The sequence below is a fragment of the Leopardus geoffroyi genome, chromosome D1 (assembly GCF_018350155.1).
Source record: "Leopardus geoffroyi isolate Oge1 chromosome D1, O.geoffroyi_Oge1_pat1.0, whole genome shotgun sequence".
In the NCBI taxonomy this organism is placed as follows: Eukaryota; Metazoa; Chordata; class Mammalia; order Carnivora; family Felidae; genus Leopardus; species Leopardus geoffroyi.
Window position 1 is genome coordinate 15,855,239 of NC_059329.1, and position 25,075 is coordinate 15,880,313.

At 46.4% G+C, this 25,075-nt stretch overlaps 1 protein-coding gene across 1 annotated transcript; it reads left to right on the plus strand.

Annotated features, from left to right (window-relative positions):
* Positions 1-3,001: 3,001 nt before the first annotated feature.
* CD3E (CD3e molecule) lies at positions 3,002-24,959 on the plus strand. Its single transcript, XM_045482997.1, has 10 exons — positions 3,002-3,084; positions 12,939-13,141; positions 13,254-13,366; positions 15,263-15,283; positions 17,286-17,303; positions 20,899-20,928; positions 21,390-21,608; positions 22,659-22,826; positions 23,343-23,389; positions 24,282-24,959. Exons 3-10 carry the CDS (start codon positions 13,315-13,317, stop codon positions 24,336-24,338), a joined length of 612 nt encoding a protein of 203 aa, XP_045338953.1. The 5' UTR covers positions 3,002-3,084; positions 12,939-13,141; positions 13,254-13,314; the 3' UTR covers positions 24,339-24,959.
* The last annotated feature ends 116 nt before the right edge of the window (positions 24,960-25,075 follow it).

Sequence of the window (25,075 nt, forward strand, 5' to 3'; positions counted from 1 at the left end):
CCACGCTCGTGCTCTGCCCCTCTCTCAAAATAAAGACATAAAAAAAAAATTTTTTTTTAAAAAGAAGATGCCATATCTGGCTTCATAGAACTCAGTCTGTGGATACTAAAACCTTTGCAAAGCTTTGTGCAAAGCATTTGAACACATCATGTAATTCTCACCACTTTATCTTACAGATGAAGAAAATGAGGATAACAGATATGAAGCGATTTACCCAGCTACCCACCTCACTCCTGCTACAAAATAAATGGGCTGGAACTAGGGCTCATTCTGGGGATTCTGCATCTAAACCCAAAATTCTTCCCATGGGTTCCCACAAAGACCCCCAAAGGCAAAAGCAGTCTTTCCTTAAGCTTTAACGATGACGATTTTCAAACATATGCAAAATTACACAAAATAGTATAACAAATAGTAAAACAAAATAACAAAAAAGCCCACTTATCGTCAACCCATGGTCAACCTTTTTCCATTTGTACCTTCACCTACCCATCCAATATTATTTTGAACAAATTGAAGACATCATTTCACCAATAAATGTAGGTTCAAAACCATCATCATGCCTAAAAAGAATTAACATTTCCTAAATATGAAATATCCAATGTGAAAGTTTCCAATTATCTCATAAACGTTATTTGAAAATTCACGGTTTGTTTATTTGAATTATCCAAATCAGATCCAAAATTTGCCATTGGTCTGTATGTTCCCCAAGTCTCTTTCTTTTTTTTTTTTTTTTTTTTTTAACATTTTTTAGTGTTTATTTATTTTTGAGAGAGAGAGTGCAAGTGAGGGGGGCAGGGGAAGAGGTGGTGGGGGAAAGAGGATCCAAAGCAGGCTCTGTGCTGACAGCAGACAGCCTAATGCGGGGCTCGAACTCATGACCTGATCCGACTGAGCCACCGGGGCACCCCCCTCCAAAGTCTCTTTTATTTATTTATTTATTTTAATTATTTTTTCAACGTTTATTTATTTTTGGGACAGAGAGAGACAGAGCATGAACGGGGGAGGGGCAGAGAGAGAGGGAGACACAGAATCGGCTCAGAGAGAGAGGGAGACACAGAAACAGGCTCCAGGCTCCAAGCCATCAGCCCAGAGCCTGACGCGGGGCTGGAACTCACGGACCGCGAGATCGTGACCTGGCTGAAGTCGGACGCTCAACCGACCGCGCCACCCAGGCGCCCCCCCAAAGTCTCTTTTAAAACATAGGTTGCCCTTCATCTCTTTTCTATTTTCTTATGATTTAAATGTAAAGAAACTGGGTCATTTGTCTGATAACGTTTTCCACAGTCTGGATTTTTTTTGCCTGCAATCACCATCATGTTGTGTAATATGTTCCTTGGTATTTCCTATAAATTGGTATTGTGTTTAAAGCAGTGAGTCTCAGTCGTTCCCAAAGGTATCAGAGTCCTCTGAAAGGCTTGTTGAAACAGATTGCTGGGCCCCACCTTCCGAGTGTCTGACTCTGGTCTGATGCAGTCCTGAAAATTTGCATATCTAACAAGTTGTCAGCTGAGGCTGGCCACACCCAACAGCCAATGACCTTAACTACACTGGGGTTCATTCAGATTCACAGTGGACTTTTTGTATCCAAGACTACCTGTCCTGTGGGGTTGTGTTCTTCCTTCAAGAGGTACATAACGTGTGGTTGTCTTTTTTTGTGATATTAACAGCCTTTGATGCCCAGTGCTTAGATCTATTCATTCATTTGGTATTGCAAAATGGCGATATTCTAATTCTATCATTCCTGCTTCATTTACTGGCTAGGAAAAGAAACTTCCTCATGTACTAAATAGTTGCCCAGTGGGATAGTTCATATAGGAAAGACCCAATTTGAGCATAATGAGTTAGTTCACTGATATCATCCAATGGTTACCAGTTAAAGATTTATTTTTGTTTGTGTTTATTTGTAGTGTCATTACAAACTCATGTCATTAAACATGTTTGATGCAGTTCACACATTATAATTATTATCCTTATGGATTCTCAAATTTTCCCATCTTTGAGCAGTGGGACCCTCTTCAAATTGGCTCCTGAATCCTTGTAATATGTGTTTGTTGTATTATTTAAGAATATTAAGAATATTCAAGTCTGGGGCACCCGGGGGGGCTCAGTCGGTTGAGCATCACACTCTTCGATTTCAACTCAGGTCATGATCTCACAGTTCGTGAGTTTGAGCACCGAGTAAGGCTCGGCACAGACAGCACAGAGCCTGGTTGGGATTCTTTCTCTCTCCCTTTCTCTCGGCCTCTCTCTCTCTCTCTCTCTGTCTCTCTCTCTCTCAAAATAAATAAATATAAAAAAAAAAAAAAAGAATATGTGGGGCAACTGGGTGTCTCAGTCAACTAAGCATCTGACTTCGGCTCAGGTCCTGATCTCACGGTTCATGGGTTCAAGCCCCACCGTGCTCTCTCTGCTCTCTCTCTGCTGTCAGCACAGAGCCTGCTTCGGATCCTCTGTCTCCCTCTCTCTCTGCCCCTCCCCTGCTCCCTCCCTCACTCTCTCTCAAAGATAAATAAACATGAAAAAAAAAAAAAGAATATTCAAGTCTGCTATAGAAAATAAGAGAAGGAAACAAACAAAGACGACAGATGAAATTAAGTGTGGAAGCAAGTGGCTTGTGAAACAAGTTAGACCTTGACGAGTAAAACAGATGTCTGCTGATCTGGGAAGAGATGGTCAAGCTAACTCGGCACTGGATATTCACTAGCCACACAAAACTCCAAATGTGTGTGAGACACTCAACATGTATAAGATCTTACCTCGGCTATCTCTTTGTGACACCTATCCTGTCACTGCGTCCTCTGCCTGAGGTTTACAGATAAAACGCGTAGCTCCCGTCATGGTAATTTGCAAGCTCCAGCTATAGCCTGGAATTCTTGCCCCTGCATTCCCACAACAGAGTGTAGGAGAGGAAAAGCTTTCTTCTCCCCGAACTGACAAAGACAGAATGACAGGAGAAAATCCTGCAAGTTCATTTACTATGAGTTTTACGTGACACAGGAGACTTCGCAAGGAAATGAAAACTCCAAGACAGACCTGAGTATTTGATGCAACGTTGGATGAAGAGTGGACGCTTGTCAAGGAAAGGTAAGTAGAGGAGTATGAGGTAATTGTAGTAAACAGAGCAGAACCTTAGCAAGGACTGTTTGTTCGGATTCCTCTTGAGGCTGAGATAAGGGTACTCCTTTCCTGCAGGCACAGGGAAGGCACCCCTTACAAGGAATTTATGGTCTGTCTCAGGGGAGAAGGACCGGGAAAGATCAGAGTGATCTTGCCTTTGCCATTTTCTCAGATCCCTTCAACTCAAAGCGTTCACTATGCCAAGGCATCATAGTTGGGATAGCGGGTCCTGAACCTCATCAAGGGCAAGAGCGTTTGGGGCCCGGTCACCATCAATCTGCTGAGGCCCCTTGCTCACCCACAACTCCAGTCCCTGTAATGGGCTGGTGCAGCAGAGAGTAAGATAGGATTTATGAACACCATAGAACACAGGATTCAGGTCCTTCTGCCACTGATGGGCACCCTATCCTAGGGGGATGAACCTTCCCCACCTCTTTTCCACGGCTTTTCACTAAATATTTTTCCTTGATTTAATAAGCCAAAAGATCCAAGGATCTTAATTTTGCCTATGAGCCATACTGTTCTGTGATCTCTGGAATCGCTTGTTATATAGTATGGTAAAGGGCTATCAAAGCATCACGGTAATTTCTCACATGCTAATCCTTCTGACCCATGACAAGATGTTCCAGGCTGATCTCGTACACTTCTTGCCCCAGACCTGAAATCATCCATAATTCTCCAAGGATTCCGGGTTACTTTTAGTGGGAAATAGTACTCCAAGCTACGGTCTGCGTACTGAGAGCGTGCATTGCTCCTGGGTTGGTAAAGTATCTTCTGAATTATATACCATCTTATGGTACATAAAGTCTTCTTAGGTCATCTATTAAAATGAATAATTTAGGGGCGCCTGGGTGGCTCAGTCGGTTGAGCGTCCGACTTCGGCTCAGGTCGTGATCTCGCGGTCCGTGGGTTCGAGCCCCGCGTCGGGCTCTGTGCTGACAGCTCAGAGCCTGGAGCCTGTTTCGGATTCTGTGTCTCCCTCTCTCTCTGACCCTCCCCCATTCATGCTCTGTCTCTCTCTGTCTCAAAAATAAATAAATGTTAAAAAATTAAAAAAAAAAAAAAAGAATAATTTAAAGTTAAACGTACAGGCTCAGACCTGAACCTACTCTTTAATATAACCAACCCTCAGGTAGTCAAACTTTACAGATAAATGCATAAATGAGAAAGGAGAGATACCAGATTTGGGGTGAAATGTGAAAAACAGAACAAACACTGATCTTCAACGTCTGAAACCCTGCTAAAATGGCATATACGCATAAAAGACAAGGAGAATAAGAAGACAGCAGCACATAGGAAATGGAACAAAACTTTAGAAGTTGAACAATAAGTGAATGAGTGCTAAACAAATTAACATGCGAGAAAAAGCTAACTTCTTCTAGAATACTGAAGAAATAAGATACTATTCAATGCATTCTTTGAGGCTAGCATAACCTGATGCATCAGATAAAGACATAACATAGAAATATCAAGCTTATTTCACTCATGAAAACAGAAACAAAAATCCTACACAAAATATTAGCAAATCGAGGGGCGTGTGGGTGGCTCAGTCGGTTAGGCGTCTGACTTCAGCTCAGGTCACGATCTCACACTCCGTGAGTTCGAGCCCCGCGTCGGGCTCTGTGCTCGCAGCTCAGAGCCTGGAGCCTGCTTCAGATTCTGTGTCTCCCCCTCTCTCTGCCCCTCCCCTGCTCATGCTCTGTCTCTCTCTGTCTCAAAAAATTTTTTTAAATTTTAAAAATTTTAAAAAAATATTAGCAAAACGAATCTAACCAGGTGAAGACAGGAAGAAAAATCACCAGTACCAAATAGTTATACAACAATGTTTAATATTAGAAAATCTATAAATGTAATTGACCACAAAAACAGATTAAGAGAAAAACCATAGGAACATCTCAATAGAAGCAGAGAATAGGAAATAGGAGATTCATTCCTAAATTAAGAATTGAAAAGATGGCCTGATGTCCTCACTTTTATTTACTGTCGCGTCAGAGGCCCTACATAGAACTGTACGACACGAGTAAGAAATTAGAGGCTTACAGAACGAAAAAGAAGAAATAAAGCTGTAATTGTTTGCAGATGACATGATTTTTTTACTTTACCAAAGCTATATCATGTTCATGTAACCAAAGACTTAACATCATAAAGATATTAATTCTCCCCAAATTAAGTTTATTCCATTTTCTAACAAAATCTCAGCAGTTTTCTTTTTACATTTATTTATTTTTGAGGGGGGGGGGAGGGAGGTGGGGACGGGGAGGAGTCAGAGAGAGAGAGAATCCCAAGCAGTCTCTGCACTGTCAGCACAGAGCCTGGCGCTGGGCTTGAACCCCTGAACCGTGAGATCATGACCTGAGCTGAAGTCAGACACTCAACTGACTGAACCACCCAGGAGCCCCTCAGCAGCTTTGAATGAAATTGTGAAGATGATTCTAGCATTTATATGGAGAAGTAGGAAGCCAGGAATAGCCAAGACTCTTCCAAAAAGAAAGACGAGGGTACAGAACTTACTCTATCAGATATCAGACTTTATTACAAAGCTATAAAAATGGAGATGGTGTGGTACTGACGTAGAGATGGAACAATGCAGAGCCCATTAGTTAGACCTTTACACATATGAAACTTTGATATACAATACAAGTGGCACTTCAGAAGATTGGGGAAAGAGAAGACAACAGTATGGATGTTGGGAAAATGCCATACGGGAAAAAATAAAATTGGATTTCTAGTTGTATCAGATCCAAAAATCAACTCCAGGGTCACCTGGGTAGCTCAGTCAGCTAAGTGACCAACTTTGGCTCAGGTCATGATCTCACAGTTCATGAGTTCGAACCCCACGTTGGGCTGTGTGCTGAGAGCTGAAGCCCAGAGCCTGCTTTGGATTCTATGTCTCCCTCTCTCTCTCTCTGCCCCTCCCCTTATTGTGCTCTCACTCTCTCACTCTCTCTCTCCCTCTCTCTGTCAAAAATAAATAAATAAGCATTAAAAAAAAATCAACTCCAAATGGTTTAAGGGGTGGAAGAGGCAGGCAGGAGATTATTGGTTTTCGTTATAAGCCTTGCAGTGTTAATATGACAGCTGTGTTATTTAGATGAAAATATACATCCATTTTTTTTTTTAATTTTTTTTTTCAACATTTATTTATTTTTGGGACAGAGAGAGACAGAGCATGAACGGGGGAGGGGCAGAGAGAGAGGGAGAAACAGAATCGGAAACAGGCTCCAGGCTCTGAGCCATCAGCCCAGAGCCCGACGCGGGGCTCGAACTCACGGACCGTGAGATCGTGACCTGGTTGAAGTCGGACGCTTAACCGACTGCGCCACCCAGGTGCCCCTATACACCCATTTTTAAAATACAAATAAAATTTTTGAGAGAGAAAAACTCCCAGCATTCACAAAGATACGATGAAAAACAACATTGATACACTGATTGAGTATAAATTGGTACCCCTTTGGGGGAGGGCAATTTTGAAAATATCTGCCAAAATGTAGCTGCACATAGCCTTTGGTCCAGCAATCTCTCTTCTTGGAGCTTATCCTACAGATACACTTGCTGAAAGCGATAGGTGTATGTGAATTTTGTTGCAGCATTGCAACAACAAAAGATGTGTAAAACCCAAACGACTACCAGTAGAGGACTGGTCAAATAAATAACAGTACTCTGGCCAATGGGATGTTTTGCAGACAGCACAAAGGAAAAATAAAAAGCTCGAAAGTTTGGGATTTCAGATGTGGAGAGATACCGGTGGTGACCAAGTCAGCGTGTCTTGGCAATTACCTGAGGCGGAGTGGGGATAAAGGCCGTAGAAACTGAGGAAGTCAAGGATGTGTGAAGCCAGAGTGGGAAGGATGGCTTATCGGGTTTTACTCAAATATTGAGGGCAGAGGAAAAAAGTGCCAACCTGGTGTATAAGTCACTAGCGAACGGGAAGGAACGCTGGAGAGGTAGGTTGGCAAACCCTCGAAAGAGGAGGGGGAGACAGCCAGAGGCAGGACTTAGACACTTGCGGTTTATTAGGGAATTGATCCTACCAAGCCAAAATGAGGTTGCAGGGACAGTAAGCGAGAAAGGGGAGATCAGGGGCGCCTGGGTGACTCAGTCGGTTAAGCGTTCGACTTCGGCTCAGGTCATGATCTCGCGGTTCGTGAGTTCAAGCCCCGCGTCGGGCTCTGTGCTGACTGCTCAGAGCCTGGAGCCTGCGTCGGATTCTGTGTCTCTTTCTCTCTCTGTCTCTCCCTCTCTCTCTCTCTCTCTCTCTCTCTCTCTCACTCATTCTCTCTAAAAAATAAATAAACACCAAAAAATTAAAAAAGAAAAAAAGAGCAGATGAAGAGTGTTTTAGTAAGCTAGTTACTGTTCCAGTCACCTGCAGCTCAAAGTCTCTTAGGAGACCCTCTGAGGAACCACGTAGAATGCATTTCAGAAATGAATCAATCTTCTGACTGATAGAAGGCTGGGGATGGGATCCACTGTGTCCTCTCCCATTAGATCAGGGCTGCCTCTGGGGGCAGCAAGTCCCTACTCTTTCCTGCTCATTCAGGCTCACGCCTGCCTGCACAGGCTTTTGAGGGGACACCACATCAGTGTGCATCAGAAGTGACCACAGAGCTGCCACTGAAGTCACAGATGGGCTAGGGGGATGTGGCATAGACACCAACAGCATCTCCGCAAGGGGTTTGTGCGGGAGAGTGGAAATGCAATGGGCTGGAAGAGATCATGAAGAGCGAGGAGTCAGACTTTTTATTCTTGTCCTATAGCATTTGGAGAAAGAGCAAGAAAGGAAGTGTCCTGAGGAGGGAAGGAGAAGAGCCAAGCTTTCTGCAAGATACGCAGTATGGAGAAAAGCATTGTGGGAAGAGGTTGAGGATTTCGGGCCATCTCCGTACTGTGGAATTCCAATGGCACGAGGGAGATAGATAAACGAGGGACAATAGGGTAGGGCAGATGTCAGCTCGGCATGGGGATGCAAGCCGAAATGAACAGTCACAGCCCTGAATGCCCACTCGGAAGTGGGCCTTGAGAGACAGTAGTGAGGGGAAATCCTCCCAAAGGACAGAACTTCTGGCACTGTCCATGGTCATCCTCTTCATGTGGAGAGAGAAGTGGCCTGGTATTAGAATATATAGAGATTCGTGGACAGTGAAAAGTGGCTTAATTGATTGGTCAGGGGACAAGAACGAGTAAGATTAGAAGCTTGGGGGCAAGGGAGTAAGACACGTGTATATGGACCCATGGAATCATAAAATGTGAAGGTCTTTGTGTCATATAACACCCACGAGAAAACATCCATCATGGAAGAGACACTACCACACAAAGTAGAAGAAAATGACTTGGCCAGCTAGCCTCTTGGCTAGCCTTGGCTAACCCTTGGCCTCTGCCCTTGGCCATCCCCAAACAGCAACGTTGGGGGTTTTAAATGTAGCTATGGCAGCAGTGGTAAAGGCGGTACTTAGGTACAACAGTGTGGGCTCCCACCAAGGCTGGTGTAGATTTTGTTGCTGCTGAAACAGTCCAATGCTGAGCCTCCTATGTGGTACCCTCCCTAGAGGAAACCAAGGAGTCCCTTCTTGGCCAGTTAATTACATTGGATCCCCTCCAGACGAAACCTGGAAAGGACTTGATTCATTTCATAGGAATTGGTACATGTTCTGGGCGTGGATTTGACTTTCTTGCCTGCAGAGCTCACCATCCACAAGTTCGCATATTGGCGGATCCATCAGCATTAGATCCTGCGTAGCATCACTAGGGACCACGGGACCTAGTTGATTTATTTATTTTTTTAATTTTTGTAACGTTTATTCATTTTTGAGAGAAAGAGAGACAGAGCATGAGTGGGAGAGGGGCAGAGAGAGAGGGAGACACAGAACTGGAAGCAGGCTCCAGGCTCTGAGCTGTCAACACAGAGCCCGATGCGGGGGGCTCGAACTCACGGATCATGAGATCATGACCTGAGCTGAAGCCGGACGCCTAACCGACTGAGCCACCCAGGCACCCCGCATGGGACCTACTTTATAACAAAGGTATATGGACACGTGACCATAGGATCCATTGGTATTTTGTCCCCAGGAGGTAGTATCCATGCATCCAGGAACTAAGGGTTGGAAATAAGAGTATTCGTGCTTACCATTACTCCCAGTGAACCATTCAGGGAATTCGTGCTTCCTGTCCCCATAACTCTAGACTCTGAGTTTCTAGAGGCCATGGTTTCCAGAAGCAGGATGCTTCCATCATGGTACCCAGCAAGAGTTCCATTAAACTAAGCTATACCTGTTCCCTACCATGGCCAAGAGACTGGGAGGCAAAAAAAAAAAAAAAAAAAAAAAAAAAAAAAAGATTCTCTTGGAGCGCCTGGCTGGATCAGTCAGTAGAGCATGTGACTCTTGATCTCAGGGTTGTGAGTTCAAGCCCCACATTGGGCATAGAGCTTACTTTAAAGGAAAAAAAAATGATTCACTCTCCCAGCAGAAGGAATCTCTCTTTATCATCAAGAGGAATCAAGGCTGCAGGGAACAGGAGAATACATACAAAATGGAGGGGTTCACTGCCTGAAAAGGCCAGGCGACCAGACTCTTGGGGCTCAGACTCCTCAAGCTAAGTCTTCCCGTAGGTTAGCAGAAGTGCTAGCCGAGGCTGGGAGCAATCCAAAATACGGGTAACAGAGGAGGGAGATGACTACCAGATGGGGCCCCAGAACTGCGGTAGAGTGGGACCGCAATTTGTCCCACTAACTCGCCATTTATAAGCTTCTCCGGGAACAGAGATCAAGCAGAGTCCTGAAATGGTTGTTTAAGGATAGGGTGAAATTATTACACAGCAAGGGGTGAACTGTGTCGTGCCATGTGGTGCTGCCCAGGCTCCCCCTTGAGGACTGCTCATCCCCCAGCTGCTGGCGTTGTGTCCCCTGAGGGCCCTCGGCTGAGCTTCTCCACGGGCAGGGCATTGTCCTCAGCAGGAGCAGACGCCTTGGCCAAGTTCTTACCCCCTTTCTAGAAAGAGTTCGCATCCAAGACTAGATGATGGGCCTGGTGCGCCTCAATTCGGGACCGTCCGGAGAGGTTGTCCCAGCCTGAGAACTCCCTGTGGGATTGGCCAAGCTCTCTGTTGCTACCGTGACTTAGTGCCCCTTCTTCCTGTGCCCCCTCAGTGGGCCTCCTGCACACAAGTCCCCATCTCAGAGTCTGCTTCCCGGAGAACCCCAATGATGACGGTGCACGTTCAGAGATAAGAAGGTAACCACGAGAAGAAAACAGTTCACAAAGTTAAAAGTGGTTTTCTCTAGGGAGAGGAATAGGGCTGAGGCGAGGTGGGGTAGGAGGCTGTCGTTATGTACCCTTCCGTGCCCTTCGTTCTTTGTAACATGTGCATGTATTAATTCTGTCATTAAAACCTTTTTTCACTCCAACTTTTCTTTAAGTTGTTTTTTTTTTTCGTTTGTTTGTTTTTAAGTAGGCTCGACACCCAGCATGGAGCCTGGTGCAGGGCCAGAACTCACAACCCCAAGATCAGGACCTAAGCTGAGATCAGGAGTCGTTGGCTTAACTGATTGAGCCACCCAGGTGCCCCAAAGATTTTTTTTTTTAATTTTTTTTAATGTTTTTATTCATTTTTGAGAGAGAGAGACAGAGTACGAGCGGGACAGGGGCAGAGAGAGAGAGAGGGATACACAGAATCGGAAGTAGGATCCAGGCTCTGAGCTGTCAGCACAGAGCCGACGGGAAGCTCGAACTCACGAACCGCAAGATCATGACCTGAGCCGAAGTCTGATTCATCCAACTGAGCCAGCCAGGCGCCCCCAGATTTTTATTTTTAAGTAATCTCTACACCCAACGTGGGACTCGAACCCACAACCCAGAGATCAAGAGTCGCATGTTCCTTCCACTGACTGAGTCAGCCGTGCGCCCCGAAACTTTTTTAAAGAAGTTGACACCATCAGGGCGCCTGGATGGCTCAGTCGGTTAAGCCACCGACTCTCTGTTTTGGCTCAGGTCATGATGTCACAGCTCGTGAGTTCGATCCCCTGTGTTGGGCTCTGTGCTGACCGTGCAGAGCCTGCTTGGGATTCTCTCTCTCCCTCTCTCTCTGCCCCTTCCCCACTCATGCGCTCTCTCTCTCTCTCTCTCTCTCTCTCTCTCTCTCTCTCAAAATAAATAAATAAGCTTAAAAAAAAACAGGTTCTAAGAATTTCATACTGTTGCTCTTTGATTTAAACCTTTCAATTGTTTCCCATTGCACTTGGAATAATCCTTAAGAATTTTTAACATGGTTCCTAAATCCCTCCCCGTGTGGTCCCTGCTGAGTTGTCCTACCTCATTTCTTGACACATTCTGACTCTCTCAGTTACCGGCCTTCTGGACTTCTAGTTTCTCACATGGGCCTTTCTTCCTAACCCGAGCTTCAAACATGCCTGCTCCGTCTGGAATACATTAACCCATCCTCCCCTCTGCCTGGTTCACTCTTACGGGGCCATCGGATTTCTGCTTGGATGTCACGTCCTCAGGGACACCGTCGCTGCCCCCCAAGCTGTATTAGCCTCCCCCCCCCTTATCATCCCCAGGGCACCTATATATCCTCTTTCTTAGTATCAGTCTCCCGAAATCGTCCACTTAACATCCACAAGGACTGTTAACAGCTGTCATTACCAGGACCCAGCACAAAACTACAGCCTAATAGATATTATATATTTGCAAAGTGAGTTTTGCCAACATGTTTTGTAGAGTCCCAGCTCTGTACTCTTCAACAAGTTAGGTAACCCGTCCGAGCCGCGGTGTGCTCGAGTATAAGATGGGGATAAAAGTAATACCTACCTTGGAGGGTTGTTTTGGGCATTAAATGAGATGTGTTGGCAAAGCCCTGAGCACAGTGCCTGGCATATAATGAGCATTTGATTTATGTAAGCTTAAAAATAAAGGCTGTATCGGGGCGCCTGGGTGGCGCAGTCGGTTAAGCATTCGACTTCAGCCAGGTCACGATCTCGCGGTCCGTGAGTTCGAGCCCCACGTCGGGCTCTGGGCTGATGGCTCAGAGCCTGGAGCCTGTTTCCGATTCTGTGTCTCCCTCTCTCTCTGCCCCTTCCCCCGTTCATGCTCTGTCTCTCTCTGTCCCCAAAAATAAATAAACGTTGAAAAAAAAAAAAATAAAGGCTGTATCAATCTAGCAGCAGCAGATTTTGAGACTCTCACCCTGGACCCTTCCCAACACTGAATGTTGTGTTTTTAAATATTTTTGTAGGGGCACCAGAGCGGCTCAGTTGGTGAAGCGTCCAACTCTTGATTTCGGCTCAGGTCATGATCTCACAGTGTGTGGGATCGAGCTTCACGTCAGGCTCCGTACCCACAGTGCAGGGTCTGCTTGGGATTCTCTCTCTTCCTTCTCTCTCTGCCCCTCCCTCTCTCTTTATCTCTCTCAAAATAAATAAATAAACATTTAAAAAAATAAAATATTTTTGTCACTATCATGGGCCAAAAAAAAAAACAAAAGAAAACCCACCAAAAACAGTTTTAAGCCAATTTGTAGTTCCAAGCCAGGTTTTGTCAATAAGACGTCTGCACCTTTGCTGTTCCATGGCAGACACACCATAAAGAAAGCAAGGGGGGCGGCACCTGGCTGGCTGAGTGGGTGGAGCATGCAACTTCTGATCTCAGGGTTGTAAGTTCAAGCCCCATGTTGGGGGTAGAGATTACTTTAAATCCTTTTTTTTTTTTAAGCGCTTTCTTCCTTGTCACAGCTTATTTGGGGAGAGGGGGTATTTGAGAAGGGGGGGTCCCAATGCGGGACAAGGCCCCGGGCAGTTAAATTGCAGGTATTTTTTATTTCACCCCCAGGTTTTGCCAGAGTGCTCTTGCTTGTGCTATGGGAAGATGAAGATATGGGGCCCATCTCTCCCCAGCCAACCCAGGTGGCGGCCTCTGCCTCGAACGTTTCCAAGTGACGTAGAACCCCGCAGGCCCAGAGGCCCCTGCACACTTCCTGTGTGGGGTTCTAACTCGCCTCCCCTCCCAGCCTTGGGTGCCTGCTTCAGAAAATGGTGAGTCTCCCCCTAACGAGGCCCCCTTTATCATCCCGGCATTGGGAACAATGACCTCAGGGTCCTCACCTGCAGCAGGGGGGTTGAACAAGTCCTCCGGTTTCTTTTTCAGAAGTGCTAAGCCACCAGGCTCCACCATCTTAGGCAGAATTCAGTGTCCATCCGGTGAGAGAATGATGCCATCGGGAAGCCTCTGGAGAGTTCTGGGACTCTGTCTCCTGTCAGGTAAGTAGGATGAAATGAGAAAGGGTCGTATTTCTCCAGGCTGTGGGAAGGCCCACAGCCTCCCTTGGTGATGCCCAGTGGTACCAAGGGAGCCTCATTTACCAGAAGGTATAAGGAACTATTTGTGCTATGTTAGGCTAGGGATCCAAGACGGCAGGCTAACGAAAGAGATATGGGACGGATGCATGGGCCACCACTCAGGGAACATTTGGGATCGTAGCTGTTGAAAACAAAGAAGTCTCTCTGCCTCCAAGGACAGGCTTGTTCGTCAGTGAACTACCCAGCCTTTAAGAACTAACACAAAAGAGATTAGAAGAGCAGAGAGCTGAACCCGAACCGTTGGGGGGGGGGGGGGGTACAGCAAGGTTGGTCTCTGAGACAAAACATACCTCATAATTTTCAGTCCTTTTCAGGTGACTAAGAACTTTCGTTTAATCTAGTCCTTTTTGAAGCAAGGGAGAATATAGGCAGGTAAAGGACCGAGAGCAATTCCACATCTCATAGGAGATAAGATTTAAAAAAAAAAAAAAAAAAAAAAAAAAAAGTTGCCATTTATTAAGTGCCAGAGACTGCCTAAAGAAAACTTCTTTACATGTATCAACTAATTTAATTCTTAGCTTCATCTTGGAAGGCGAAGGTTACATCCCCTGTTTTGTAGATGAAGAAACTGGTGTGCAGAGATGTTACATGGCTTTGTTGAAAACCGCACGGCTAGTCAGTGCTAAAGCTGACCCAGGGAAGCCAGGACTGTCTAGAAGGCCTGCGGCCTTCAAGGCTACGTGATGCAAAATGGTTCACGACGGCTTTCGTTCAGAGGCCTAGAAAATGCTATCAGAGCTGGGGCTCCTATCTCAGAGCCACAGCCATGGTGTCTCGGCTTCCTGCTTCACTGCGAGTTTCTCAGGCTTGAACGCTCACACAAATCACCTGGGATTCTGGAACTCCTGCTCCAGTAGGACCAGAGTGGGGATCGCCATTCTGCCTTTCGAGGAAGCTCTTGGGTTTATAAGTCTGCTGCCGGTCCCAGGAAGACATTTTGAGTGTCAAGGGGCAGGACATGACTCCTGCAAGGAGAGGTCAGGCATTTTCTTCGAAGCTTATAATATAAACGATGCTTTCTGGGGTGGGGGTGGGGGTGGGGGATGGAAAGAGAGCGAGATGAAGTATCAAAGTCCCGGGCATCCCTAAAGATCTGGCATCACGAAAACGTGCCCAGTCGGCTCTGGGTGGGTGGAGGGGTCTCACTCGATGCTGTTGGTAAAAAAAAAAAAAAAAAAAGGGAGGCCCGGGTATACGGAGAACTTAAAGACAACACGAGGGAAACTGGTCATCGTAATGAATCCGGGTTATTGCCGAGTGAGGAGCCCAGTGGAAGTGTGACCAGGCTCTTCAACACACAGGCTCTAACGGAGGAGTAATTGAAGTTTCAAATATCTCCATCTCTGGCTCGAGCAGAAAACAGATGGCAAAACTGAACCATCAGACAAGCGGGAGCCAGAGACGGAACAAGAATCTCAACGTGCGTACCTAAACAAAAGCTTGTTTTTCTTCCACAGTCCGATTTTCAAAAACGGAGGCTAGGCTGCAAAATTCGTTTGCTATTTCCCTGGTGGCCTGAAAAGGAGTCTCAACTTTTTCTAACTCTTGGTCAAATATTGAGTGTTCATGTTTAACGCTAGATGCTTCTTCGCTTTGTTTCATCCCAATGGACCAGGAACTGGACACTGGTCCGTACCCAGCAGTTCATGTCACTTATCTGGGGTACAGGTATGACTCTGGTCCAGAGGTGGTTCCGACATGGCCAAACTAGACCACATTACTCGTTCTGCTTGGAATTTCAGGCACCCGCAACATTGACTAACTCTTTTCTTTTTTTTTTCCTTATTTGTTTTCTAGTTGGCGCTTGGGGGCAGGAAGGTAAGAATATGCTTTCTTTCCTTGTTATGCAATCAGCCCAGCAGTCTTTGTTTTTATGAGTGGAGCTTTTGCTAGACCCCACCCCCACCCCCTCACTTCTCACCCCCCCACCCCCCCCCCCACTCCACCCCACCCCCACACACACACAGAACTTCCACAGAGACCTATTAAAGGAGTTTTTACTATCTGGTCAGTCCAGAGGTAGTTACAGCAAGAGGAAAGGAACAGAGATCCCAGGAAAAACGAGTTTTAGTTATTTTTTTTTAATTTTTTTAACATTTATTTATTTTTGAGAGACAGAGAGAGACAGAGCACAAGCGGGGGAGGGGCAGAGAGAGAGACACACACGCAGAATCCAAAGCAGGCTCCAGGCTCCAAGCTGTCAGCACAGAGCCCAACGCAGGGCTCGAACCCACGAACTGTGAGATCATGACCTGAGCTGAAATCAACGTTTTAACGGACTGAGCCATCCAGGTGCCCCAATGGTAACTATTTGAAAGAAAAAAAAACTTGCAACTGTTCAGGTTGAAAGTGCTGAAAGTTTTCATTTGTTTGCCCTTCATATTTGATGTGGGATCTTGTAGAGGATAGGAACGTATACACGGGCATGCGGCGAATAAGCCTCTGGGTGCAGGTTTAGAGTCACGTGTCCAAATGCTCTGAATGTGTGTGTGCATGTGCGTTCCTGTGTGCACACGCGTGTGAGCACGCCTGGCCGGGACTTATTTCCCAATCACAGCGGTAGAGTCAGGAATGTCCCAATATCGGAAGCCTTTCTGTTCAATCAGCTCCTCGGAGCTGCATGAAGCAATTTTGTGTTAAAAGGTGGCCACTGTGCCCGTCTACATTCCATGCACTGCCTCTTTTGTAATATTTTTAGAACACTGTCTTTTTTTCCCACGCAGCATGCTTTAATGTTACTTTATTTCTTTTTAATTTTTCAATGTTTATTTTGGAGACAGAGAGAGAGGCAGACAGCATGAGCAGGGGAGGGGCAGAGAGAGAGGGAGACACAGCATCCAAGGCAGGCTCCAGGCTCTGAGCTGTCGGCCCAGAGCCCGACGCGGGGCTGGAACTCACGAACCGTGAGATCATGACCTGAGCCAGAGTTGGACGCTTAACGGACTGAGCCACGCAGGCGCCCCTAACGTTACCTTATTGACAGATGGAGCATGTCCAAAGCACTGACATGCTTCGGGATAACTAATCCCTTCTGCATGCCGTTGCCATTTACAGTTGATTTTTCTTTATCATCAATTTATGTGCAATGCAGAGCTTCATTTTCTTCCCCAGCTTTATTGAGATATAATTGACGTATAGCACAATGTAAGTTTAAGGTGTATGATGTAATGACTTGCTATTGCAAAATGACTACTTAGGATCTATTTTTGTAAATCGCCATCAGTTGTTTAATGTAGGAGGTAGGGCCCAAAACAACTTTTCCTGTACACCATGAAGAATTTGGAGATCTGCTCTTCTCTTTCTTTCTTTCTTTCTTTCTTTCTTTCAATCTGGAAAATTACATTTTAATACCATAGAGAATTTTTTTTTTGTAATGTTTATTTTTGAGAGAGAGACAGAGACGGAGTGTGAGCGGGGGAAGGGCAGAGAGAGAGGGAGACACAGAATCCGAAGCAGGCTCCAGGCTCCATGCTGTCAGCACAGAGCCTGACGTGGGGTTCGAACTCACGGACTGTGAGATCATGACCTGAGCCAAAGTCAGACGCTTAACCGACTGAGCCATTCAGGTGCTCCAATAGAGAATTTGAAAGATGAATATAAACTTGTCCATAATCATTTCACCAGTCATCAACATGACTGACCTGTTGACGCAGTCCAAGGATGCATTTCTTTTTCCTTTTCTTTTTCTTTTCTTTTTGTTTGAGTAGAGTTGACACACAGTATTACATTAGTACCAGAAGGTCCTAACCCAGGGGACCAGGGTCTGTTCTTGGTAGCTGATACAAGGGTAGCTAACAATTGCTTATCATTTCCTTTTCAGACAATGACGACCCTTCAGGTAAGAGGATTTTCACTCTACACGACCTCTTTTCAAATGTGAGACAAAAAGGTATGGAGGACAATCATGTTAATAATCAGAACTACTAGACGAAAAACAACAATGGTCTACTGGTAGGATCTATCGGGGATGGGCCTGTGTTTGTTGCTAACTGTCACGGATCCCTGAGCATACATTCTGGGAAGTGTGGATAGAAGCCACTGGGAGTTTCTGTATAAATCACAAATTCGTTTTTTTTATATGTTTTAATGTTTATTTCTTTTTTAAATGTGGTAATTTATTTTATGTGGTTGTTTATTTTTTTTTTTTTCCAACGTTTATTTATTTTTGGGACAGAGAGAGACAGAGCATGAACAGGGGAGGGGCAGAGAGAGAGGGAGACACAGAATCGGAAACAGGCTCCAGGCTCTGAGCCATCAGCCCAGAGCCTGACGCGGGGCTCGAACTCACGGACCGCGAGATCGTGACCTGGCTGAAGTCGGACGCTTAACCGACTGTGCCACCCAGGCGCCCCTTATGTGGTTGTTTAAATCCATGGCTTAAAAATGTTCAAAAGGCATTTTAATTTTTTTTTAATGTGTATTAATTTTTGAGAGAGAGAGGGAGAGAGAGTGAACAGGGGAAAAGCAGAGAGAGAGGGAGACAGAATCCAAAGCAGGCTCCAGGCTCGGAGCTGTCAGCACAGAGCCCCACGTGGGGCCCGAACCCACGAACCGTGAGATCCTGACCTGAGCCGAAGTCCGACATTTCACCGACTGAGCCCCCAGGCGCCCCTCAAAAGGCCTCTCAAATTTAAAAAAAAAATTTTTTTTAATTAAAAAAAATTAAAAATACATTTTTCTGACCCGGTGGTGGATAAGATCCCTTAAAATAGGCAAGTCAGCACACATTTATAAACCATTCATGATACTATCACCTTACATAATTTTTAAATTCCAAGACACAAATATTCACTGTATAACATACTGCTGAGCAGTAAGATTAGTTTCCCTCTAATATATATACTTTGTATGGATTATTAATTTGTAGGGCCCTGCAAAGTTATTTAAACTGAACCAATAAAAACTACAAACTAGAGAGGTAAAAGGAGTTGAAATAGAACACTATTCACCTCTGAAACTAGTTTTAGAGTTGGTTTCTCCAGAGAGAATTTGTAAAATTTCTTACGCTAATCTGCATTAAATTTTCTATTTCAACTCCGATGTATAAACATATGTCCTATTTTTAAATCAATAGAGGTTACACTTAGCATAAAATAAGCCACAGGTTGTCCCCCAGATTTCTTAAGAATGTTTCTGTCAGGGGGCGCCTGGGTGGCGCAGTCGGTTAAGCGTCCGACTTCAGCCAGGTCACGATCTCGCGGTCCGTGAGTTCGAGCCCCGCGTCAGGCTCTGGGCTGATGGCTCAGAGCCTGGAGCCTGTTTCCCATTCTGTGTCTCCCTCTCTCTCTGCCCCTCCCCCGTTCATGCTCTGTCTCTCTCTGTCCCAAAAATAAATAAACGTTGAAAAAAAAAAAAAAAAAATTAAAAAAAAAAAAAAAAAAGAATGTTTCTGTCAGGCCCACAATAAATAAGAGAAATGAGGCTCAGTGTTTTTGTTTTTGGTTTTGGTTTTGGTTTTGGTTTTGGTTTGGTTTTGGGAAAAGGGGGTGGAAGGAATGGAATCCAAATACCTTTATTTAATCATTGTGTATCTAGGGGCTCCCGGGTGGTTCAGTCAGTTAAGCGTCCGACTTCGGCTCAGGTCATGATCTCATGGGTCGTGGGTTTGGGCCCCGCGTCATGCTGACAGCTGAGAGCCTAGAGCCTGCTTCAGATTCTGTGTCTCCCTCTCTCTCTGCCCCTCCCCCTCTCATGCTCTGTCTCTGTCTCTCTCTCAAAAATAAACAAACATTAAAAAAAAATGTGTATCTAGAATTATTAGTTTAGAACTGTAGACTTTTAAGTAGGGCAGATATCCTGACAGCCAGCGGATAATGTCTATTTATTTTTGAAAGAGAGAGAGAGAGAGACGGAGCACGAGGCAGGGAGGGGCAGAGAGGGAATCACAGATTCCAAAGTAGGCTCCAGGCTCCGAGCTGCCAGCACAGAGCCCGACCTAGGGCTCGAACTCAAGAACCGTGAGATCATGCCCTGAGCAGAAGTCAGGTGCTTAACCGACTGAGCCACCCAGGCGCCCCTTTACATTTCTTTTTCAAACGAACGCCAAGCAGAGTGAAATGTCTATTTACTTTTAAATTATTTTACTTATGATTTCTAGTTTATATAACATTTCTAAGAAATAGTATTGAAAATTATTTCTAAGTCCAAATAGTATCAACTATCTACGTCATTATACTCAAATCCTAACTATTAGCAGCTAGACAAATCTGGAGAATGAGTTGTTTACAACCCACATGATCTCAGCCGGAGAGCTGCCTGAGCAACTGGGTCAGAACTCAGTTCTGTTCTCCATTGTAGCGGGACCCCAAGAAGGAAAGGAAGAAAGTAACTAACATTTTTCTTAAGCATCTGCTATGTGCCATTCATTTTCACCCTCATAATCCATTAGCTACTCACAAATACCCTGTGAGGTTGGTGTTTCATCTCCATTTCACAGATGAATAAACTGAGGCTCAAAGAAGTTCAATGACTTGCCCTGGGTCACACAGCCTAAAGCAGATCTGAGATTCAAACACAGGGCTTCTGATTCAGTCCAACGCCCTGTCCCTAACAGCCTACTATAGCAGAAAGCCCCCAACAGAGAAAAAGCGGTCTCTGAGCACCTCTCCTCTCTTCCAGCTGCCACATCCAGGCTTCGGCATAACCTAGTGCCGCCCTGTGTCCCGGCCACAAACCTTCCAGAAAACAGAGAGGCGCCCCAGCCCCACCTCCCAGGATAACATGGCCTGCTGTGGGGAATGTGCCTGGGCCCCAAATTATATATACTAGCAGCTCTTCGTTGTCCACACCAATACTGCCTCCCTCTAACAAAAATAATTGAGAGTTGATTATACTCAGGATAGTTCAAAATAAAGCCACCTTTTATGGGAGGAACCATTCCCTTAAAAGGGGTACAGTCCTTTACACAATTTAAAGGCAATAACAGGGAAGTGGTAGAGAATAAGAAGGCTGTTTGATCTCCTATGAGGGATTCTGTTCATCATAAGAGAGAACTTCTGAATGATGAAAAATACGTAAGCCCAAGGATCAGTGGCTCACAGATCTCCTGACGATGAGTGAAGGTCTTTATCTCTGAGAAGACCCTTTCGTGTCTAACCAGAGTATGGTTCACGCCAATGCAGGAGAATGAGCTTGAAGACTGAGAATTTTTCACCTTTAGGGTTTTAAGACTTCCCGCACTCCCGTGGATCTGGATTTAGAAACGCGTGCCGGTATAACCTCCATCTGATGCATCCGAGCTACGTCTAGGAGCATACTCGGTGTGCTGAGTACATAACTTACCTTCCAGGCTTGGGGCTCGCTAAAGGATGGGCCTTCTTTGCCGGTTCTGGAGGGATAGTATCTAGCCCCACGTGAAAATCTGTGTCTACAACTGAAACTTAAGCCAAGGTTATTTTCTTACTGTGCTTTCTTTTTCTCATGTTCTGGTGAAGAGCCATCTCCACAGGCATCTGCCTCCGCACGTAAGTTCAGCTGTCTTTCATGGGTGCCCTCAGGATGCCGGTGGGTGGCTAGAGGAGAAGGAATTGGTCGGGAGAGATGAACCCCAAGAACTCAGGTCCTTCCAGTATCACATTTCCAACTCCCGTTTTGGAAATATTCCCAAAGGGACTTTTTTCTAGACTTTCCTTTACTTCCATCCTCCCCTTTTCTGTCTCTCTCTCTCTCTCTCTCTCCCCCCAAAAATAAATAAACACTAAAAAAACTACAAAAAAAAAAAAAAAGGTTGTCCAGTTCCCCTTTGCCTTCGGATTCCCTCTTTCACACCCTGTAGCCAGCAGACTTCCCCTTTGACAAGAAATCCCAAGGCCTGGGTGACAAATGACCTTCTGCATCTGGTTGGTTCTTTGTGACTAATTTGCCTTTGCCAAAATCTTACTGGTTCCTCCCTCCGATTTCCCTTCTCTCCTCTCCCATTTCCCAGGGTACAAAGTCTCCATTTCTGGAACCAAGGTGGTGCTGACATGCCCTGAGGATTTGGGAAGTGAATCAATAAAATGGGAAAGAAATGGTGGCCTCTTGCCCAATGAATATGGAGAACAGCTATTTCTGGATGGTTTTTCAGAAATGGAAGACAGTGGTTATTATGCCTGCTATACAAGCAACTCACTAGAGAAGAACTATCTCTACCTGAAAGCAAGAGGTAATATGGGACCATTAGAAAGGACCACTTCAAGAGAGTGTTCTCAATTATTTCCCCTAACTCAACTCACAGTCCCCTGGCATCTTTGTGTTTCTCTTACCCTCAATCTGAGACTCTTAGGGGCCACACAGTGTCAGCGTTTTCTGAAATCTAGATTAAACACCAATGTGGGGTCATCTGGGTGAGCCCAGCATTAGATCTGAAACAACAACTTCCCAAGAGACAGGATTGCATCGTTTGCATTCTATCGAATCCAGAATTATGGCTCATAGATATGGGTTCAGCTGATGCTTTATCCAGAGATAAATTCTTCAGAAAGATTCGCAAAGCTGCTACAAAAAAGTGTCGGGGCACTTGGGTGGCTCAGTCGGTTAAGCGCCTGATTCTTGATTTCGGCTCGTGGCATGATCTCATGGTTTGTGAGATCGAGCCCCAAGTCAGGATCTGCACTGACAGCTCAGAGCCTGCTTGGGATTCTCTCTCTCTCTCTCTCTCTCTCTCTCCCTCTCTCTCTTTCTCGGCCCCTCCCCCACTCATGCTCCCTCTCTCTCTCTCTCTCTTTCTTAAAAATAAGTAAACACTTATAAATAAATACACGAATAATAAAGCGTCATAAACTAGGGCATAGTAATAACAGCTAACATTTTCTGAGCGCTTGTTAAGTTCCAAGGGCTATATACCAAACACTTGCCAGGAACTTTTTTTTCATCTAACCCTCTCAACAACAGTATGAGTTAAGTACTCTTCCCATTTTTATACAAAAGGAAACAGAGCCTTTGAGAGTTGAAAACACTTCTCACAATCCTCACAGCTAGTAAGTTGCGCGGAGCTGGGACTTGAACCCAGGACTGTCTGACTCCAAGGTCTCTATCCATAACCGTCCTCCTTTGCTTGTTGTTACAAACTTTGGAAGGTCCCGCTCCGGCCACGGCAAGCGTGAGAGTAAGAAAGGGAAAATCGCCTTTATGTGTTCCTTGCTGGGGTCTGCTGTTCTGTGTCTTCTTTTCCCGGTGATTTCTCTTCTTCTCCCCCTCCCCCTGTCCCCCACAGTGTGTCAGAACTGCATTGAGGTGAATCTGATGGCAGTGGCCGCGATCGTCGTGGCTGATGTCTGTATCACTCTGGGGGTGCTGCTGCTGGTATATTATTGGAGCAAGAATAAAAAGGCCAGTTCCGTGACCATGATGCGAGGACCAGGTGCAGGCGGCAGGCCCAGGGGTAAGACCGCGGGCTGCAGTCGGAAAAGAGTCCCACCAAAGGGAAAGTCCAGCCGGGGTGGCAAGTCCACAGCCAGGTCAAGACAGCTCCTATAGAACATTCACCGTGTGGCCAGCATCTGGACGGAGGGGTGCACATCTCAAATCACTTCTCTTTCCCGTCCTAGAAAAGTACAAAAAGTTTATTAACAGGATGGCTTCCCCAAATGCCTGAGTGTTCTGGAGTAACCAGATTCCCCTCCCAGTCTGTGGGGACAGAGCCTTTGGGATACTGGCGCCCGCCTTCTCCTTTCCCTTACCCGTAGGAAAGGAAACGTGAAAGGACTTTGAGCTGAGGAAAGTCATAACGTGATAGAGAGGGTGGGGGTCGTTAGAGATGGGATGAAAGGAAGCAAGGGAAAGAACGGCCAAGATGGAAAAAGAGGAGACAGAGACGAGAGAACAGCCCTGGGTCTCGTTGCCACGAGATGGGTGTTCCCTCTGGAAACTAATCCTTCCCCCACCCCCTCCCCTGCAGGACAAAACAAGGAGAAACCACCACCTGTGCCCAATCCAGACTACGAGGTAACAAGGGACAGAGTGGGGGGGGGGGGGGGAGGGGAGCTTTCTAGGGGAGAAGGCGACAGGTGGGACCGTCTGTCTTGCCCTCCAGACCCTTCGAAGCCCCTCACTCAGAGCTCCAGGACAACCCGCCTTGTGCCCGCCTGTGCCTCCTTCATGATGGAGCAGGGCCATTTCCAAGGCCGTGTGGCTTCTACAACCATGGCCTGGGGAGGGAAACAGCGCTCCTATTTCTGTGGCTGATTCGTTAGCACGGGGGAGACCACACCCGCACGTTCTAACATGACACATTCGGGACTGACGTCCCACCTGCACGCACCGGTACCGTCACACCCGTTGTTGAAATATCAAAGTACTTCACTGGTCAACAGCCCCAAGCTTCCTGCCCACCCTGCCCCAACCCACGCACCGCCAGACCTCGCAGCCTCTCCCCCACCAGGCTGCCTCCCGATCAGACAGCTAGAGAGTTAATGTCTGGCGCGGCAGACCCCCAGCAGGACCGTTCCGACCGGTGGGTGGGTGTGCACACCACCTGTTGCTAAATATTTGGAATAGCACACCTGGACAAGCTCGACAAATATTTATTTATCGAGCAGCAGCCAAGCATGTGGTATATTCGCTGTCGTATGCGTGAGTGACTTCACTGAATTCCGACAAATGCCCTGAGAGGTGGGTCTTTAGAGTCCCATTTTCGAGATGGGAAAGCTGAGGTTTACGGAAGGCGGCAAGTCTGTTACGAGTGGGTGCCTGGTTCAGGTGAGAACTTGAGCCTGCCTCCTGACTCCTAGTCCAAGAGTCTTTCCATTGCACTAAAGCTAGATCTTCAGGGGCCCTTCTTTCTGAGGAACTACCTCCTGCCACCCTGCTGACTACCACCTCTCTATTCTACCCCCAGCCCATCCGGAAAGGCCAGCAGGATCTGTATTCTGGCCTGAATCAGAGAGGCATCTGACGGCTCTTGAGGACGCTGCCTCCCACAGGCCCAGGTCTGGCTTCTCCGGGGCCTGCTGTTCCCTGTACCCTGAGTAAATCTTGGACCCCAGAAGAGAACGGCTCCTCTGCCTTCTGGAGAACTCACACCCTGCAGCCTTCTCCCCAGCTCCTTCCATCCTGCCTTCTCTGTTGGCGCTCAGTTCTAGAATAGCACAGGCACTATTCACTATTGTGACACATCATGGCTACCCACCCCCCCCCCTCACCTGGACGGCCCCTTGTCTGGGTATTTATTCCTGTTATTCCCACCCCCACCATCACCAGTTCCTTCCTACCCTGCAGGAGAGCCCCCTTCTCCCTTCACTTCCCCCCTTTCCTGCACAGAAGTTGCCCCCATCCCTAACTATTCCATCTACCTTTCCGTTTTCCCAGCTGTCTCTTGGGTGACCCTTTGTGGGGATGGACCGGGTAACTTTGGCAGAGGTCCTGCCCTGTTTGCAGACCCTGGCCCCGAACCAGCCCTCTGGGCCCTCCCCCACGTCTTCCCCGAAGGCCCCTGGATGGTCATTTGCATCTGCGTGAATGTGCTAGGCTCCCTGTCAGCTGAGAGAGAAAAGAAATAAAGTGTATTTGGCTGAAAGAGTTTCTGTCCCTCTTTTCTGGGAGGCCCTCCGAGGCTGCCTTGTGTCCTCAGGTCCTCCCTGCCTTTGACTAAATTCCCAGCTATGATCTCAAATGCATGCGGGTGGGGGCATC